The following is a 19,550-nucleotide window of genomic DNA, read 5'->3' as shown; positions in this document are numbered from 1 at the left end:
TACTTCATGCTTTGAGGGCGTTGACTCACCTCGAGCATTCTGGAAACAGTGGTTCGCTATTGTCAGCTCCAGTGAGTTTGTTTGCAGTAGCGAAATGGATCCAAATATTAAAACCACAGTGGGCTGGGAGGACTTCCCAACACAGCGTCCTGCAATGTGTCACTTCTCCACACGACCTTCCTCCCTTTCGAGTGCTGCCTCCCTAGACGCTGCACGGGTCCACACAGCAATGGCTTCTCCCCGACCTGGGCTGACCGGTCAAATCCAAACAACAAAGTTGCCCAATATAGAGAAGCCTCTCAGGTAGGTTCAAATAGTGTTTTTATTCAGAGCAAGCTTACAGAGCGCTGGGCAGGAGACTTCACCGGACAGTACAAAGATGCCTGACGCGTTTCGTGCCCGAAGCGCACTTCTTCAGAGGCAAAAATAATTTGTTACTGCTCGTCATCATGTCTTTTTAACTGCTACTTCATGCTTTGAGGGCGTTGACTCACCTCGAGCATTCTGGAAACAGTAGTTCGCTATTGTCAGCTCCAGTGAGTTCGTTTGCAGTAGTGAAATGGATCCAAATATTAAAACCACAGTGGGCTGGGAGGACTTCCCAACACAGCGTCCTGCAATGTGTCACTTCTCCACATGGCCTTCCTCCCTTTCGAGTGCTGCCTCCCTAGACGATGCACGGGTCCACATAGCAATGGCCGGGCTTCTCCCCGACCTGGGCTGGCCGGTCAAATCCAAACAACAAAGTTGCCCAATATAGAGAAGCCTCTCAGGTAGGTTTCAAATAGTGTTTTTATTCGGAGCAGGCTTAGAGAGCGCTGGGCAGGATTCTTCAACTGACAGTACAAAGATGCCTGACGCGTTTCGTGCGCGAAGCGCACTTCTTCAGAAGCAAAAAGAATTTGTTACTGCTCGTCATCATGTCTTTTTAACTGCTACTTCATGCTTTGAATGCGTTGACTCACCTCGAGCATTCTGGAAACAGTAGTTTGCTATTGTCAGCTCCAGTGAGTTTGTTTGCAGTAGCGAAATGGATCCAAATATTAAAACAACAGTGGGCTGGGAAGACTTCCCAACACAGCGTCCTACAATGTGTCACTTCTCCACACGACCTTCCTCCCTTTCGAGTGCTGCCTCCCTAGACGATGCACGGGTCCACATAGCAATGGCCGGGCTTCTCCCCGACCTGGGCTGGCCGGTCAAATCCAAACAACAAAGTTGCCCAATATAGAGAAGCCTCTCAGGTAGGTTTCAAATAGTGTTTTTATTCGGAGCAGGCTTAGAGGGCGCTGGGCAGGAGTCTTCACCTGACAGTACAAAGATGCCTGACGCATTTTGTGCGTGAAGCGCACTTCTTCAGAAGTAAAAAGAATTTGTTACTGCTTGTCATCATGTCTTTTTAACTGCTACTTCATGCTTTGAAGGCGTTGACTCACCTCGAGCATTCTGGAAACAGTAGTTTGCTATTGTCAGCTCCAGTGAGTTTGTTTGCAGTAGCGAAATGGATCCAAATATTAAAACCACAGTGGGCTGGGAAGACTTCCCAACACAGCGTCCTGCAATGTGTCACTTCTCCACACGACCTTCCTCCCTTTCGAGTGCTGCCTCCCTAGACGCTGCAATGGTCCACATAGCAATGGCCGGGCTTCTCCCAGACCTGGGCTGGCCGGTCAAATCCAAACAACAAAGTTGCCCAATACAGAGAAGCCTCTCAGTTAGGTTTCAAATAGTGTTTTTATTCGGAGCAAGCTTACAGAGCGCTGGGCAGGAATCTTCACCTGACAGTACAAAGATGCCTGACGCGTTTCGTGTGCGAGGCGCACTTCTTCAGAGGCAAAAATAATTCGTTACTGCTCGTCATCATGTCTTTTTAACTGCTACTTCATGCTTTGAGGGCGTTGACTCACCTCGAGCATTCTGGAAACAGTAGTTCGCTATTGTCAGCTCCAGTGAGTTCGTTTGCAGTAGCGAAATGGATCCAAATATTAAAACCACAGTGGGCGGGGAGGACTTCACAACACAGCGTCCTGCAATGTGTCACTTCTCCACACGACCTTCCTCCCTTTCGAGTGCTAGCTCTCTAGACGCTGCACGGGTCCACATAGCAATGGCTGGGCTTCTCCCCGACCTGGGCTGGCCGGTCAAATCCAAACAACAAAGTTGCCCAATACAGAGAACCCTCTCAGGTAGGTTTCACATAGTGTTTTTATTCGGAGCAAGCTTACAGAGCGCTGGGCAGGAGTCTTCACCTGACAGTACAAAGATGCCTGACGCGTTTCGTGCGCGAAGTGCACTTCTTCAGAGGCAAAAAGAATTTGTTACTGCTCGTCATCATATCTTTTTAACTGCTACTTCATGCTTTGAGGACGTTGACTCACCTCGAGCATTCTGGACACAGTAGTTCGCTATTGTCAGCTCCAGTGATTTCGTTTGCAGTAGCGAAATGGATCCAAATATTAAAACCACAGTGGGCTGGGAGGACTTCCCAACACAGCGTCCTGCAATGTGTCACTTCTCCACACGACCTTCCTCCCTTTCGAGTGCTGCCTCCCTAGACGCTGCACGGGTCCACATAGCAATGGCCGGGCTTCTCCCCAACCTGGGCTGGCCGGTCAAATCCAAACAACAAAGTTGCCCAATATAGAGAAGCCTCTCAGGTAGGTTTCAAATAGTGTTTTTATTCGGAGCAGGCTTAGAGAGCGCTGGGCAGGAGTCTTCACCTGACAGTACAAAGATGCATGACGCGTTTCGTGCACGAAGCGCACTTCTTCAGAAGCAAAAAGAATTTGTTACTGCTCGTCATCATGTCTTTTTAACTGCTACTTCATGCTTTGAAGGCGTTGACTCACCTCGAGCATTCTGGAAACAGTAGTTTGCTATTGTCAGCTCCAGTGAGTTTGTTTGCAGTGACGAAATGGATCCAAATATTAAAACCACAGTGGGCTGGGAAGACTTCCCAACACAGCGTCCTGCAATGTGTCACTTCTCCACACGACCTTCCTCCCTTTCGAGTGCTGCCTCCCTAGACGCTGCACGGGTCCACATAGCAATGGCCGGGCTTCTCCCAGACCTGGGCTGGCCGGTCAAATCCAAACAACAAAGTTGCCCAATACAGAGAAGCCTCTCAGGTAGGTTTCAAATAGTGTTTTTATTCGGAGCAAGCTTACAGAGCGCTGGGCAGGAATCTTCACCTGACAGTACAAAGATGCCTGACGCGTTTCGTGTGCGAGGCGCACTTCTTCAGAGGCAAAAATAATTTGTTACTGCTCGTCATCATGTCTTTTTAACTGCTACTTCATGCTTTGAGGGTGTTGACTCACCTCGAGCATTCTGGAAACAGTAGTTCGCTATTGTCAGCTCCAGTGAGTTCGTCTGCAGTAGCGAAATGGATCCAAATATTAAAACCACAGTGGGCGGGTTAGGACTTCCCAACACAGCGTCCTGCAATGTGTCACTTCTCCACACGACCTTCCTCCCTTTCGAGTGCTAGCTCTCTAGACGCTGCACTGGTCCACAAAGCAATGGCCGGGCTTCTCCCCGACTTGGGCTGGCTGGTCAAATCCAAACAACAAAGTTGCCCAATACAGAGAACCCTCTCAGGTAGGTTTCACATAGTGTTTTTATTCGGAGCAAGCTTACAGAGCGCTGGGCAGGAGTCTTCACCTGACAGTACAAAGATGCCTGACGCGTTTCGTGCGTGAAGCGCACTTCTTCAGAGGCAAAAAGAATTTGTTACTGCTCGTCATCATGTCTTTTTAACTGCTACTTCATGCTTTGAGGGCGTTGACTCACCTCGAGCATTCTGGACACAGTAGTTCGCTATTGTCAGCTCCAGTGAGTTCGTTTGAGAAATGGATCCAAATATTAAAACCACAGTGGGCTGGGAGGACTTCCCAACACAGCGTCCTGCAATGTGTCACTTCTCCAAACCACCTTCCTCCCTTTCGAGTGCTGCCTCCCTAGACGCTGCACGGGTCCACATAGCAATGGCCGGGCTTCTCCCCGACCTGGGCTGGCCGGTCAAATCCAAACAACAAAGTTGCCCAATAATGTGGAGAAGTGTGGCTCACTGGTTAGAGCAGGCAGACCCTGAAGCAGAGGTCAGACCCGGGACCAGGGTTCAATTCCCGACGCGGCAGGGTCTTGAGCTCAAATGTCCACGGACTCGATAATTCTCGCTTCGGTGCCTGACCTAACCATGGGTTCACACTCTGCAACTCTGGGCATTAAGCTTGCTTAATCTCTGCGGCGGGATGCCTGGCTTTCACCTTGGGGATGCCCTGTAGGGGCTATCTCACAGGGAAAAGCCAGGATGGGTTCCCAAGGCAAGCGCTTAGAGACCCCTGGGTGATAAGCGCTATATAAATCCAACATACAATACAATACAATACAATACAATACAATAGAGAAGCCTCTCAGGTAGGTTTCAAAAAGTGTTTTTATTCGGAGCAGGCTTAGAGAGCGCTGGGCAGGAATCTTCACCTGACAGTACAAAGATGCCTGACGCGTTTCGTGTGCGAGGCGCACTTCTTCAGAGGCAAAAATAATTTGTTACTGCTCGTCATCATGTCTTTTTAACTGCTACTTCATGCTTTGAGGGCGTTGACTCACCTCGAGCATGCTGGAAACAGTAGTTCGCTATTGTCAGCTCCAGTGAGTTCGTTTGCAGTAGCAAAATGGATCCAAATATTAAAACCACAGTGGGCGGGGAGGACTTCTCAACACAGCGTCCTGCAATGTGTCACTTCTCCACACGACCTTCCTCCCTTTCGAGTGCTAGCTCTCTAGACGCTGCACGGGTCCACATAGCAATGGCCGGGCTTCTCCCCGACCTGGGCTGGCCGGTCAAATCCAAACAACAAAGTTGCCCAATACAGAGAACCCTCTCCGGTAGGTTTCACATAGTGTTTTTATTCGGAGCAAGCTTACAGAGCGCTGGGCAGGAGTCTTCACCTGACAGTACAAAGATGCCTGACGCGTTTCGTGCGTGAAGCGCACTTCTTCTGAGGCAAAAAGAATTTGTTACTGCTCATCATCATGTCTTTTTAACTGCTACTTCATGCTTTGAGGGCGTTGACTCACCTCGAGCATTCTGGACACAGTAGTTCGCTATTGTCAGCTCCAGTGAGTTCGTTTGCAGTAGCGAAATGGATCCAAATATTAAAACCACAGTGGGCTGAGAAGACTTCCCAACACAGCGTCCTGCAATGTGTCACTTCTCCGCACGACCTTCCTCCCTTTCAAGTGCTGCCTCCCTAGACGCTGCACGGGTCCACATAGCAATGGCCGGGCTTCTCCCCGACCTGGGCTGGCCGGTCAAATCCAAACAACAAAGTTGCCCAATATAGAGAAGCCTCTCAGGTAGGTTTCAAATAGTGTTTTTATTCAGAGCAAGCTTACAGAGCGTTGGGCAGGAGTCTTCACCTGACAGTACAAAGATGCCTAACGCGTTTCGTGCGCGAAGCGCACTTCTTCAGAGGCAAAATAATTTGTTACTGCTCGTCATCATGTCTTTTTAACTACTACTTCATGCTTTGAGGGCGTTGACTCACCTCGAGCATTCTGGAAACAGTAGTTCGCTATTGTCAGCTCCAGTGAGTTCGTTTGCAGTAGCGGAATGGATCCAAATATTACAACCACAGTGGGCTGGGAGGACTTCCCAACACAGCGTCCTGCAATGTGTCACTTCTCCACACAACCTTCCTCCCTTTCAAGTGCTGCCTCCCTAGATGCTGCACGGGTCCACATAGCAATGGCCGGGCTTCTCCCCGACCTGGGCTGGCCGGTCAAATCCAAACAACAAAGTTGCCCAATATAGAGAAGCCTATATATATATATATATATATTCACTGAAAAAACCATAGGTTATAGACCATATATAGTTAGGGATTAGCATTTACAAAACCTTATTTTACTCACACAAAACCATTGAAATTCGCATATATAGTTAGTTGCACTAACTATATATCGCGCACCCGCAATCCACTGCTGACGATGTCACATATTACATCATTCATGACATGGTCAGTGACATCACTGATGACATTACTGATGACATCATCCAGTGACTGTATGTTTCTGTAAAGTTAAAATATGTTTTACATATTGAATAATGATTGGATGTATAAGTGTCTGGATGAAGGATTTAGTAGGTGCATGACAGACTGTATGAGAGAGTGATTAAATGTGTCTCACTGAGTGCATGGGTTAGTGACTAAACTGTCTTAATTTGTGCATCATTATGTCTGTTGTTCTGTAAACTGCTGCATGTGTTGATCAGTAGCTATATGAGTAACTATATGGGTTATTGATTGGTTGCCCAAGTATTTGTATGGGAGACTGAGTGTGTGTGTGTGGGTGGCTGGGAGGTGTGTGACTCTGTGCATAGATGTGTGAACAGTTGATTCACTAGATGTATGGGTTCAAAAGTGCATGTGGAATCAGCTGTGTGGGTGGTTGACTGTGTGCATGAGTGTATTGGTGAGTGAATGGATATCTCAGTGCTACATGTCAAAGTAAGAACATATGTAAAACACAGTACATGTGAGAGTTGACATATATAAATAGCTGTGCATAAGAGCCAGTGAATGTGTCAGTGGCTGCATGGATCATTGTAAACTTGTATCAGGGATTTATAAGAGAGTAAATATGTGTTAGTATATGTTTGAATAAGTAAGGTGTGTATAACTGTATAGTTGAGGAAATGGAGGTGTGATTGATTCTTTGCATGACTGACTAGGTGTATGAGTAACTCCATAGATGAGTGACAATCTGTGAGTGTCTGTTTACACAGAGTGTATCTAAGGTTATATTAGAGTCTGAAGAGGTTCATCGTATTATCACATGAATGATGTCATCAGTGATGTTATCAGTGATGTCATTTGAGTTGTCATCAGTGATGTCATCAGTGATGTCACTGACCATGTCATGAATGATGTAATATGTGACATCATCAGCAGTGGATTGCGGGTGCGCGATATATAGTTAGTGCAACTAACTATATAAGCGAATTTCAATGGTTTTGTGTGAGTAAAATAAGGTTTTGTAAATGCTAATCCCTAACTATATATGGTCTATAACCTATGGTTTTTTCAGTGAATTTTCAAGGTTTTGTAAATGCTAATCCCTAACTATATATGGTCTATAACCTATGGGTTTTTTCAGTGAATTTCAATGGTTTTTTAATAGCAAATATCAAAAGCTGTAAAATATATTCTTCTTTTAAATGAAAAATATATTTTATATGTTTTTATTATAATTTTTTATGCATCTGCCAAACCCTGACCTCTTAATAGTGCACTGTGGTGGAAATGATTTTGGGACTATGACTGGGGTTGGTCTGGAATTGCTTTTAACCCCTTCCATGCTCATGACGAGCTCAGCTCGTCATGAGGCACAGTTGAGCTGTGCTGATGACGAGCTGAGCTCGTCATGACACCAGCAAAATGGCAATTTCCAGCACAGGGGAAAAATAACCACAGCAGCGATGTGGTTAAAGGACACCTTTCATCAATTGATGACACTTTTTCCCCAAGTGCCATGCCTTAGTATATTCCAATATATGCCAAAGACAGAAATGGAACTGTTCCAACCAATTTTGTCCACAATTTGAGAAAGCACGGAAACATGTGAATAAATCTGTTTCTGCTTACATGAGAGACTTTAGAATGGGTTCAATATACAACAATAACTTGCGTTACAACATGCAAGACATCTACAGAGGAGATGGTGTTCACTTCTCAGATGAGGGGAATAGAATATTCCTCCTGAATTTTAAACTGTGCATTGAAACCTACTTGTAGGTACCTAAATAAGCCACAGAACCCAATAGCTCTTTTCTGAGCTACCCTACCTCTGATCATTCAAAACGATTATCTTTTTCTAACTTTTTTCACTATTTTTCACTCAAGTACGCTCCCCGGTTCGCTTACCGGTGCGCGTACCGGGCGCTCCCCGCATGATTTTTTGAAAAAAATTTTGGCCTACATGAGCGTCCTAAGCCCCCCTCAGAAAACCTAGAGGTCAGAAAGTATCTACCGTGCCCCCTTCTACCCATTCCGAACATTGTTTGCCCTCCATCTTGTGTCTCAATTCTACCGACACACAAAATGGAGGACTCCCGTAACGCTGCCGGTGCGCGTACCGGGGAGCGCACCGGTGAGCGCTCGCTAAAAAAAGGTGGGAAAGTAATTTACAGAAAAACCACTGGAGACACTTTCATCAAATATAGAATAGGCCCTACTACATAGCAGTCCCTACCATTTACCCAAATTTGATGGAATTCCATTGAGAAAATTATGCTGTAGGCCTGACTAAATATCCTGAGGTAAATTACATGACAGAAACACATATGAAGTGTTAGAATTGACAACCAATGAAAATTTTACTTTCATTTTCTACTATTATTTCAAGACATTTGATTGGTTATGTACCTGAATATATATAAAGAAAGAGAGAGAAACACAGCCATTTTGACTACTACTTCCTGAAGTACATTTCAAGAGCATTTTCACTGTCAACTTTAACTTCTTTTTCAAAGGTAAGATATAATTTAAAACATTTGAAAGGAGAACTATGTTATGCACTTTAAATTAAATAAGGAAAACGTTTTCAGATAGTTACATACTGTCCCTCTATAAGAGTTAGTCATTGAGAAAGACTTAATTATTTAAATTATTGTTTGAGTTAGGCTTCTGTGATATAATTATGAATTTACTTAGGCTTCATCACAGGCAATTTTTAATAGTTCTACTTCCTGCCTGAAACCATGCACTGCCCAAAGATTACTTCACTGTTAAAAACTCACAAGCACCTGTCTGAACTTAAACCCAACAGTGCCCTATCTCCACTGATATATTTTTTAATGCAATTTACAGCAAGAAAATGGAAGCACAGCAAAAAGAAAATACAATTTCATTTGAAATTAAGATTGAAAGCAATCCAAACCAAGAAAAAGAAGAACTAGACTTTATGGATGAATCAGAAGACCAAGAATTATTAAAATGTGCTGAAGAATGTGAATGTGATTCTTGGAATGAAAAGGAGGACATTCCTGATGATTTAATGTTACAAATTCTTTTAGATTTTGAAAAATCAGAACAATAAATTTAAATTTTAAAAGTTAAAATTGTTTGAGACATTATTCTTTTTAATATGAAAATTATGAAATAGTACCCAAAAAGATAAAATATAAACTGAGACTTAAAATATACTGTGCAACTTTTTTGTGTTACATAGTAAGTTTGCTCATAGTTACTTCCTTTCTCCCACTATATTATCTCCAATGTGTATTTAACATCTCTTTATCATCTCCTGCCTCCATGTTCTTTCTGCTTTCCTCACAGACTATGCTATGAATTCCATATACCACAATAACTTCTGAAACAACATGCAAGATATCTACAAAGGAAACGGTGTATATTTATTTTTAGACTCTGCATTTGTACCTACATGTTGGTACTTACATAAAAAAAAAAAAAAAAAAATACAACAAAAAGAACAATTAATAAACATACAATATTTGAACATTCTTTCATTCTTTTTTCCATATATTACGCTCCCCGGACAGCTTCCCGGTGCGCGTACCGGGCGCTCCCCCGCAAAAAAAACGATAATAAATCTTTTTTTTGTTGCCCCGCGGGGCCCTTTTAAAGCCCCCTCATCAAACCTAGGGGGTCAGGGAGGATGTACTCTGCCCCTTTATGCTCATTTCCCCCGATGTTTTTGCCACCTCTTGTGTCTCGATCCTACCGAGACACAAGATGGCGGCCGTTCCGGACTGTTTACAATGTTAACAGACACCGGAGAGTCAATCAGCTTCACTTCGCGAAGTTCCATTACGCGTCAGGTACGCGAAACGGGGCGCTAACCGGAGCGCTGTCACAGATATATCTGTTTTTTAAAACGTTAAATTTCTCAAAATCCACTGGAGCACATATATTAAGACATAGCAAAAGCACGTCGGGCAAACCATATCTACAATTTTGCCAAGTTTCGAGTAAATCCATTCAGCCGTTCGAGCTAAAAGTGATTCCAACCGCCCTATGGAAAAATGAATGGGAAAAACGCGTTTTGGGACCCCCCTTTTTTCTCGGCCCCCCCTTGACGAAACCCCCCCAAATTTTCAGGGGCTGCTCAGAAACAAAATGTGCCATTTTCCTGAATATTTCAGCCAATTCCGTCCACAAATGCCAAAGTTATTCGACATAGAATTTTCAGAAATCCCATAGGAAAAAAATCCTAACTATATATACCTACTGGCGACCGCCAGTAGGTATTATATATATATATATGTGATCAAGGCAGGGATCTGCTGAAACGCGTCGTGAAGGACTGGTGAAATAAACTGAACGAAAAGCACTAAGAAGGGTCTGCCTCGTTTTCTTTCTGACCCTAAGGGAGTTGGTGGCTGAAGCGAGCAATTCCAAAAAAAAAAATATATATATATATATATATATATATATATATATATATATATATATATATATATATATATATAAATAGAGAAAATATTCTAATACTGTTTCCATACTTCCAATTTTGAGGTAGTTTTTACTTCTGGTCAGCAGTGGCGGCTGGTGAACTTCAAAAATGGCAGTGCATACATTGCAGCCTGTCATTAAGCTTAGCAACATAGCAAGAATTCTTGGCTAGTGATCCACTTTTGAAAAATTAACAGCCATACGAAACTTCTGGACATTGCAGTCACATCTGCACATTTCTGTTCATTTTGGTTTCTGGCCCGCCTTAAACTCTAGTAGCTCTCTGCGTCTTATCTTCACACAATAAATAAATAAACACATTCAATTTCATACGTCAATGACCTATATAACTGGTAATTTCAAACTAATGATTTAAAAGTTACTTTCTGAGGTATATGTACTTACACTCTCTTGAATAGTTTATACTATCAGTCTGGATCATATGCAATATACATTTGTTCTTTAGTGTCCCATTCAATCTCAACAAGGTACAGCATTACAAAATCCCAGGGGCCTTTTCAGTGATAGGGGTGCATTGTCATTCTGTGACATCATCGCTCCCAAACATTTCTTGACTAAATATGAAATAGTCCATTAGTTCATGTTAACTAAAATGTTACTCATTCCGACACAGCTAAAAAATAAAACATAATAATTAATCGACTATAGATTTTCCTTATTTGTCAGAAATTTTAACCAGAGTGTATTTTATAGTTATGGATATTTACAATATCTACTGTCAACAATTATTTAAAAATACATAATTTTGTAGATCTAATGCCCACTTACCGCTTCTCCTTTGAGACCTGGCTCACCTCTTTCACCTGGGGCACCGTGCCGACCCTAAAAACATATATCATATATTACTATTTATTGAAAGGTGACATATAGTAATACGTAGATTGTGTAGTTTTATGTGATAGAGGGAAGCATGCACAGCATAACACAATGTAGCCCTAAAGTATCCTATGAAAACAGACGGGATGGAAAATGTACCTCACGCACAATCCAGTCGAAAAGTCTACTAATAAAGAACTCCATTAAGACAGAGAGACCATTGTGTTTGCATTATTGCTATTAAATTCATGATTCACTACCATCTGTGTGGGATTTCTCGGGAACACCATCTGTCTTTCATATTTGTGCAGAAGAAAGAAAGCTTGACTATTCCACAGCAATCAACACAGAAATAAGCAAAAAATAGGAAACTGCGATGGAAAATTAGTAGCGTATTTACATTGGGAAGAAAGTGAGGCTAGCTTTGCAAATGACAGATAATAAGAGAACTGGAGACAGAGAGATTCACAGGGTAGTCATGACACATTTGTTAGTACTCAGACATTTAGGGATACTGGCAGGGTAAGGTGATGTCTGGTGCTGGGATGTGATCGGGGGGTCTATATTAAACGTAAAAAAAAGTATCATAAAAGGTTTAAAAAGAAACAGTGGTAGTCTGGAAAAACACACTCAAGTATCAAGAAGACCTAAGAGGTCATTCGAGTAAATGTTTGTGCTTCCCCCATTTATTCAGCAAGCAAAATATCAGAAAGATCAGACACCGTCATCAGTTTGGAGGGGACAGAAGAGCTCCCCACTGGAACAGAAATCATGCAGTTGCAGCTTCTCAATGAGAAGCCCCTCTCCAGATTTGGGTGCAAAGTAGGCGCCTTCCATTGCCTCTCCACACTGACCTGTTTACACTTCATTAATACATCTGTGCAACTGGTGCACAAGGGTAAAGCACCTTCATCCCGCATCTGTGACCCCACATGCTATCAGAACGCGGTTGTTATAACAACAGCGTTGTGACAATGCATACCATTACTCCGCAAGTCGTTACAACGACTTGCGGAGGGGGGAGAAGGTGTTGGATTTAAAATCCAACACCTTCCCTAAAGTCCGCATAGACTGGAGTTGGAATAGTAAATTTTTCAATTCCAACATCCAGCGCCCCCCTTCCGCAAGTCGTTGTAACAACTTGCGGAGTAATGGTATGTGTTGCTACAACGCGGTCGTTGTTATGACCGCGTTGTGACATTATGCGGGATAATGGTATGTGGAGTGAAGAGGCATATTTGTGCACAAGACAACTGTGAGCGGGGAGGTCAGGCCATATCTTGAAGTTCTAAGGACTGAGTATCATTAGTTGTACAAGCAGAAGATAGATATATCATCTGGGATTTTAAAATATCTAAAAAGGAAAAGTTGCTGGTTGACACTCCTCACGCTCCCCATAGTCAGCCTAGGCTAGAGGTGCCTCAGGTAGGCAATCTAGGTTCTATGTTTGTTAATGGAAGACTGACAACAAAACATAGATTGTATATCATTATGTGTAGTAAAGTTAACATGATATTGCCCAAAGAGTCCTAATTCGTTGCTGACTGCCCTTCAGTCTTGGCATAAGTGATGCAGATGGATCAGTGATTGGTTCACAATCACCAGCCTTGAATATGTGGAGGGAGAAAGGACTTTACTTTGTTTATTTATATATTCATATCAAGGTACGAGCATTTTAAACAGAAAGTCATTGCATAGCATCCAATCACTGACATACCGCGCAGTTTCATGGTGAATTAGTAAATTGTAGGACAATGGTAGGTAAGGCAAGGACAACTTTTTGGAGTAATGTACATAATCAAGCAGACCCGAAGGGTGATTCAGTAACTAAGGTGATAGGTGAGGGGAAACGCCTAGGATTATTGCAAGCATGTTATAGTAGGGAAGCTTTAGTGAGACCTTAGAGTGCAAACACGTTTTTTTTTTAATGATAGGGATTCCCAAGCTATGAAAAACTATTGATTGAAGCGTTATTGGACATTGCTTCTTATCTTATGATGTATGTATCATAATTAGTGGTATTGGATGATTTCAATTAATTGCTAGAAGAAAAGGGAGAAACACTGGTTATGTATGATGTCTGTAGCCTTAACTGAAATTGTGACCAAATCAAGGCAAGGTTTTTGCCATACGCTCGATGGATGGATTTTATTAAGATATTTATGTCATTCAGTTTTACATCACAGTACACTTTTCAAATGTCAGTAATATTGCCATTTCCATTGGTGTCCAAAGCCTGAAACTATGGGATGTCTTGAATCCAACTCTAAGGGCAAAGCCAAGAAACTCCTAAAAACTGATGCGTTTAGATAATCAGTTGATTAAGTCCTGCGGGATGATAAGAGTGCACTCTCATTTACAAATCTGGCAGATCAATGCCAACAACTCTTCCAGACTGGATCACAATTGTTTCATAACGTAGCCTTTCAACATCCACAATCAGTAATTCCATTCACAACCAGAGATAATTTCTAGGAAGAGGGTTTCAGGAAACCTTGTCCTTACTGGCAAAACCCATGGCTTAGTGATGCAATGTCTTGACCAAATCACTCTATAGCGCCTGGATACACACAAGGGTGATTAGCAGCGCTCTACAAATTCACATCACATAACATATAGCAGCAATCAAGGAAAAACAAAGGGAATCCCAACAGACCTTATCAAACCTCCATCCACAACGATTTTACCATGGCATTCAACTCTGATTTTCATCATTTAATTCAGAAAACAGGTCAACGTGTCTATTGTCTATTATATTGTTTCACAAGATAACCATTCGTGCTCTGATGCCTTGTGAACTTACAAGCACAACCTTTCTCTTAAACGGAGTGAATAGTTTTAAAACTCGTTCTCTTTAAGGAATAGACATGAAAACACATTTCACAAGTTAAAATAAGTGCATACTTCAGGTGTTCCACCTAAATAGCCTTGTACTTCTATTTATGTCAGGAAAACAGTGGACACTGGCGGAGCAGTGTCCAGAGGTGTGGTGGAGGCTATTACCAGAATTTAATAATGTTCTCTAATTTGTACCTTGCCTATACTTAAACCAGCATTTATTTAGTTGCATGAGAAGGTCATTCAACCCATGATCTATTCCTTAATTATATTGTCTCATTTACATGATTTCTATCCAAAACATAACTTACAGAAGCCCATGGGGTCAACCTCCTGTCTGTGGCCAAATGCTAGTTAAGAATCATGTTCCAATTAATGCTGACTCATACCAACCTGAAATCTTTAATTCTAGTTAGAGCCACTGCTTTACATCCATCCACTGATGTTTTTTATTTAAATACTGCTATTGCTGAATCAGATGATAGCATGAATTTGATATACTTACGATTCTGTTTTACAATAGGTTTCTGCATGGCATTCAGTTTTAATACTAAATCCCCTTCCCTTAGTTTTGAGAGGTTTTCCACTTTATTGAAGAGTTTGTGCGCTTCTTGGATATCATGTATTTCTGTTGTCTATGCTTCCTATTGCCAAACCTTCCGTTCCTGAAACCTCAATTTACTGTAATAACTTGAGTGTGACCAGAACATGACCTTACTACCTCCATCTTGAACCACACTAAGGGGCTGATTAGGATGGAGGATTTTCCGCATCCTCTGGGCCGGCGGAAGCCACCGCCGGCCTGGAGGATGCGTAAAATCCTCTGCGGACCCGCCAAGACCCACCGCCACATTAGGATGGCTGGTGGGTCCTGGTTTCCGTCCGCAGCTTTTCCGCCGCGGTTGGCTTACAACCGCGGCGGAAAAGCACTAATATGGTGACGGTGTCTCTCAGACACCGTCAGCCAGATCAGGATGTGCTCGGAAACATGCTTTTCCGCGACGGCTTTTCCACCGTGGAAAAGCATGTGTAACTTCACTGTGGGGGCCCGTTGTGGGCCCCCTAGGTGAACGGGGTGGGGGTGCACATGGGGGGTACCTATGGTACCCCCCAGCATTTGTATGCAGTAAGCTTCAGGCACCGCGCGGTGCCTGCCACTTTCTACATACAAATGCAATGCGTGCATTTTTAACATTGCTGCGGGTGCAGCTTGAAGCCGCAACCGCCGCAATGTTAAAAATAGAGGATGTGACTGCCAGGGTGGCGGTCACATCCTAATTGCACAGGAGGGAACTCCACAGCCCATGCGGAGGTTCCCTCCTACTCAGGGGTCGCGGACGGACTCAAGTCCGTCTGCGATCCTAAAGACCCCCTAAGTGTCTCCTTACAACTGGGTAGGTAACATCAGGTGAATGGTATGTCCTAGAAGAAAAAACATTACTGTATATCGAGTCACCTCTGTCTTTGTAGCTGGTTTTACCACACAGGGCCTCTGGGTCGTGAGTGACATCATAGGCAACTCGAACTTCATTGTTTATTTGAAGTCACTAACAACTCCCAAGTTAAAATCATCTCTGTTATTTACTGCTACCTGTGCATAATTCAAAGTTTTACTTCTCCTAGGAGCCTGTAATTGGAACAACATGTATTAACAATGTGTCTATTAGTTACAATAGCACTTTTTAATGCTTTTAGGGTCTTGCATAGCATCAAACTAACCTTTATTTTAGTAATTTCTTTAAATACCCGTTAAATAGAAATATAAAACTAAATTCCAAATTGACAAGCAGTCAACAGCCTGTTATCCAGTTGAGACTGCAGTGTAGACACTTATTTATTTTACTATTAATATTGCATGTTTAGTTTATAATTGTATAGAATTAAATCCTGGTAGACTTCTGACTTTCCATGTGCTTAAACTGGCATGACAAATTGTGTTTGACTTCCTTTATAGCTTGAGGTACCCGATATTATGTAGTCTAATTTCAGGAATTGCCAATGCCTTTATTGATCTTGAGTATGGATTATTACACAACACTGTTGCCATCTAACTTAATCCATGTTCAAACCAGAATGCCAAAATGCCCGGTATCCAGTCCGACCCTGACCATGCCTAAAAAGTGGATAACAAGTGAGTTTGGTTTGCAAAGGCTACACCAGAGGGTCCTGGGGGTGGGGATCCTGTTGAGGAAGATCTCCACCTTTCTGACTAGTCAAGACTTTGCTCGCCCCACAAGCTAGACATGCGGGGATCCAGGGCACCAAAGGGAGAATGCCCTTGTTGGCCCTGGGTGTTTATGCACCCCACACTGTAGCAATTGGGGTAGGATTTACTATTTCCACTTCATAACTAACAGTTAATCAATTAATTAAATTGCATAAGTTATCAATTACATAAATGAATTACATAAAACATAATTAAACAATAAAAATAATAATTTAACTATTGAAAATCATCCTACTCAAATTGCAACAGCTCAGCTCTTAAACTAACAATTTCTAATTAAATGAATAAACAAATCGTATACCATATAAACGTACAAAATATATTAAAACACATTAAACACAAATATTACTCAGGCCTCGTAAAATCTACTCACCCACTTGCTATGGCGAGTCAGATTTGATCAGAGAGCTATATTTAGGGCCTACTAATCCATTCAGGCAAGCTGATAATGAGCAGGTGCTTTGTTCACTCAGAAAGTGAAGGAGCAATAAAGATGCCTTTAACCCCTCCCCTGCTGGTGACGGAACCACTCCGTCATCAGCCGCGGTCGCGCTGTGCTGATGACGGAGCGGTTCCGTCACGGCCCGCTCAGCACACCTGCGCGGCGCGGATTCCGCACCTGCGCTGAGCGTTCCATTGAGCGGGCGAGGCCGTGACGGAACCGCTCCGTCATGAGCACAGCGCAACCGCGGCTGCTGACGGAGCGGTTCCGTCACCAGCGTGGCCCCCCGCCCCCTTAGCACTGCTGTGGAATAGCCGCCGCAGTGAATGGGTTAAATCTTGTTTTTATCTTGTCACATTGACAAAGGTCAGAAGTCAGTTTATGTCTTCTTACAATTTCTTTTCTTTCTCTGACTGCAGAGTACCAGCATTTTGTAAAGTTTAACTGTCTGTTGTGCAGGACAAAGTGTGTGAAATTAAAGGCTTTAGGGGGTCAGGATTTCTTTCTAACACTCAACAATTAAATAGCTAATGAGATAACATTGAAAAATATATTTCAATAGTTATGAAAGCACATTTTTTGTAAAGCTGTGAGTATCTTAAGAGGATGAAACCAAATCAGAACACTTGGTGATGTGCAAATCGCAAATGTGTTTGCCAAAATCCAATTTTCCCACATTATTGTTTATACACTATATAGTTTTATCAGTAAAACTACATGTTAATGGGAAAGATTTTGGCCATTTTAGTGGGAAATTTACTGTCTGTAAATGGCAGTGTGCTACTACATCATTCTTTAGTAATACAGGGCCATATGTACAAACCTTTTTTGGGGTCGTAAATGGCCCATTGAACAGAATCACGTCATGTGCGACTGCAAAAAAGAGTTTTAAATTGTACAAAAGGCAAATTGCGATTCCGTAACCTGTCATCGAATCTCAATTTGGGTTTGCAAATCGGTATTTGGAAGGCGCGTGTTTAGTGCCCTTCCTAATACCCATTCGCAGTGATATGTGTGAATGTTTTGCAACCAGATTACGGTGACTAAACATTCATTTTTTACCAACACCTCAAGGGTGGTGGTAACCATTCAGAAATGGGAAGGGTTCCCCTCGGGACCCCTACACATTTATGAATGTTGATACAAATGTTTCGTAAGAGCAGGAGGTGGTCCCACGGACCACTGCTACTTTAAAAAAATCAAAATTTAACGTTTCATTTTTTTCTTTTCAAACTCATCCCGTTTTCCTTTAGGAAAAACGGGCTGCATTAAAAAAATATATAACTTTATTAAAAACAATCAGAGACATGGTAGTCTGCTGACCCACCCCAGCAGGCCACCATCTCTGTTATAGCTGCAATTCCTTAAGGGTCATAAACTGCAACCTACCTCATTAATATTCATGAGGTAGGTCTATTGTGACCCCATTTGGAATCGCTATTTCAAACTTCTAGGTCTCTGTGCATTAGGACTGCGATTCCCAAATTGTGATTTGAAAAGAATCACAATTAGCACATCACAAATTCTAGATTCTGCATATAGCCCCATATATAAATTAAAAGTACATTTTTAAACATGAACTGAATCTGTTGACTTGGCCCTTTTCCCTGACTTTTTTCGCTTTTCGCTCCCCTAATTCAGGATGCCCCCCCATCGTAATAAAGTTGTATAGTGAGGTTGAGATGTCTGGTGTAATGTTGAAACCAATCCTAAGGTGCAGGTGCTCTCTTCCCCCAACATGGCTGCCACTGGCCCCTGCTACTGCAGCGTGGTCTTTTTAGGCGCACTCTAGTTGCCAGGAGCTGGCTGGAACCCTTAAACATTGTTGCCATACCAGCCTGCCTTGCCTGCCCATAGCTAGACTAGGGAAGCTCCTGGAACCTTCTAGAATAGGGGCAGAGTCTGTTTTGGCCGCCTTAGAGGGTGGTCACCTGACCTGGGCATATATAAAGAAAGGAGGGAAAGTTTTTAGTCAGTTGGGGCTTCACTGACCTGGGGGACCCTACACAGGAGAATTAGGTGGTAGGGCCTAGTCAGAAACCTACACCACTGGGGGTGACAGGATTTAGGAGCTGTCCACCAAGCTGTGTGAGGAACACTGAACTAGCCCACTAATCTGGCCCGGCGGGAGGGGAAACCAGAGGCCCTTTTCCCTGACTTTTTTCGCTTTTCGCTCCCCTAATTCAGGATGCCCCCCCATCGTAATAAAGTTGTATAGTGAGGTTGAGATGTCTGGTGTAATGTTGAAACCAATCCTAAGGTGCAGGTGCTCTCTTCCCCCAACATGGCTGCCACTGGTCCCTGCTACTGCAGCGTGGTCTTTTTAGGCGCACTCTAGTTGCCAGGAGCTGGCTGGAACCCTTAAACATTGTTGCCATACCAGCCTGCCTTGCCTGCCCATAGCTAGACTAGGGAAGCTCCTGGAACCTTCTAGAATAGGGGCAGAGTCTGTTTTGGCCGCCTTAGAGGGTGGTCACCTGACCTGGGCATATATAAAGAAAGGAGGGAAAGTTTTTAGTCAGTTGGGGCTTCACTGACCTGGGGGACCCTACACAGGAGAATTAGGTGGTAGGGCCTAGTCAGAAACCTACACCACTGGGGGTGACAGGATTTAGGAGCTGTCCACCAAGCTGTGTGAGGAACACTGAACTAGCCCACTAATCTGGCCCGGCGGGAGGGGAAACCAGAGACCACCTGCAGTGGCCTGCTGAGGAATCCTGTCAGC

At 43.1% G+C, this 19,550-nt stretch overlaps 1 protein-coding gene across 1 annotated transcript in view; it reads right to left on the bottom strand.

Moving 5' to 3' along the window:
- Positions 1-19,550, bottom strand: part of COL28A1 (collagen type XXVIII alpha 1 chain) — a 689,953-nt gene that overhangs the window by 529,494 nt on the left and 140,909 nt on the right. The window contains exon 6 of the mRNA XM_086941924.1: positions 11,271-11,324. Coding sequence (XP_086798050.1) covers positions 11,271-11,324 — 54 coding nt within the window. The remainder of the gene's footprint in view (positions 1-11,270; positions 11,325-19,550) is intronic.

The sequence above is a fragment of the Lissotriton vulgaris genome, chromosome 10 (genome assembly GCF_964263255.1).
Source record: "Lissotriton vulgaris chromosome 10, aLisVul1.2, whole genome shotgun sequence".
NCBI lineage: Eukaryota > Metazoa > Chordata > Amphibia > Caudata > Salamandridae > Lissotriton > Lissotriton vulgaris.
Note: the sequence above shows the minus strand (reverse complement) of the source record. Positions and strands in the feature narration are given on the sequence as shown.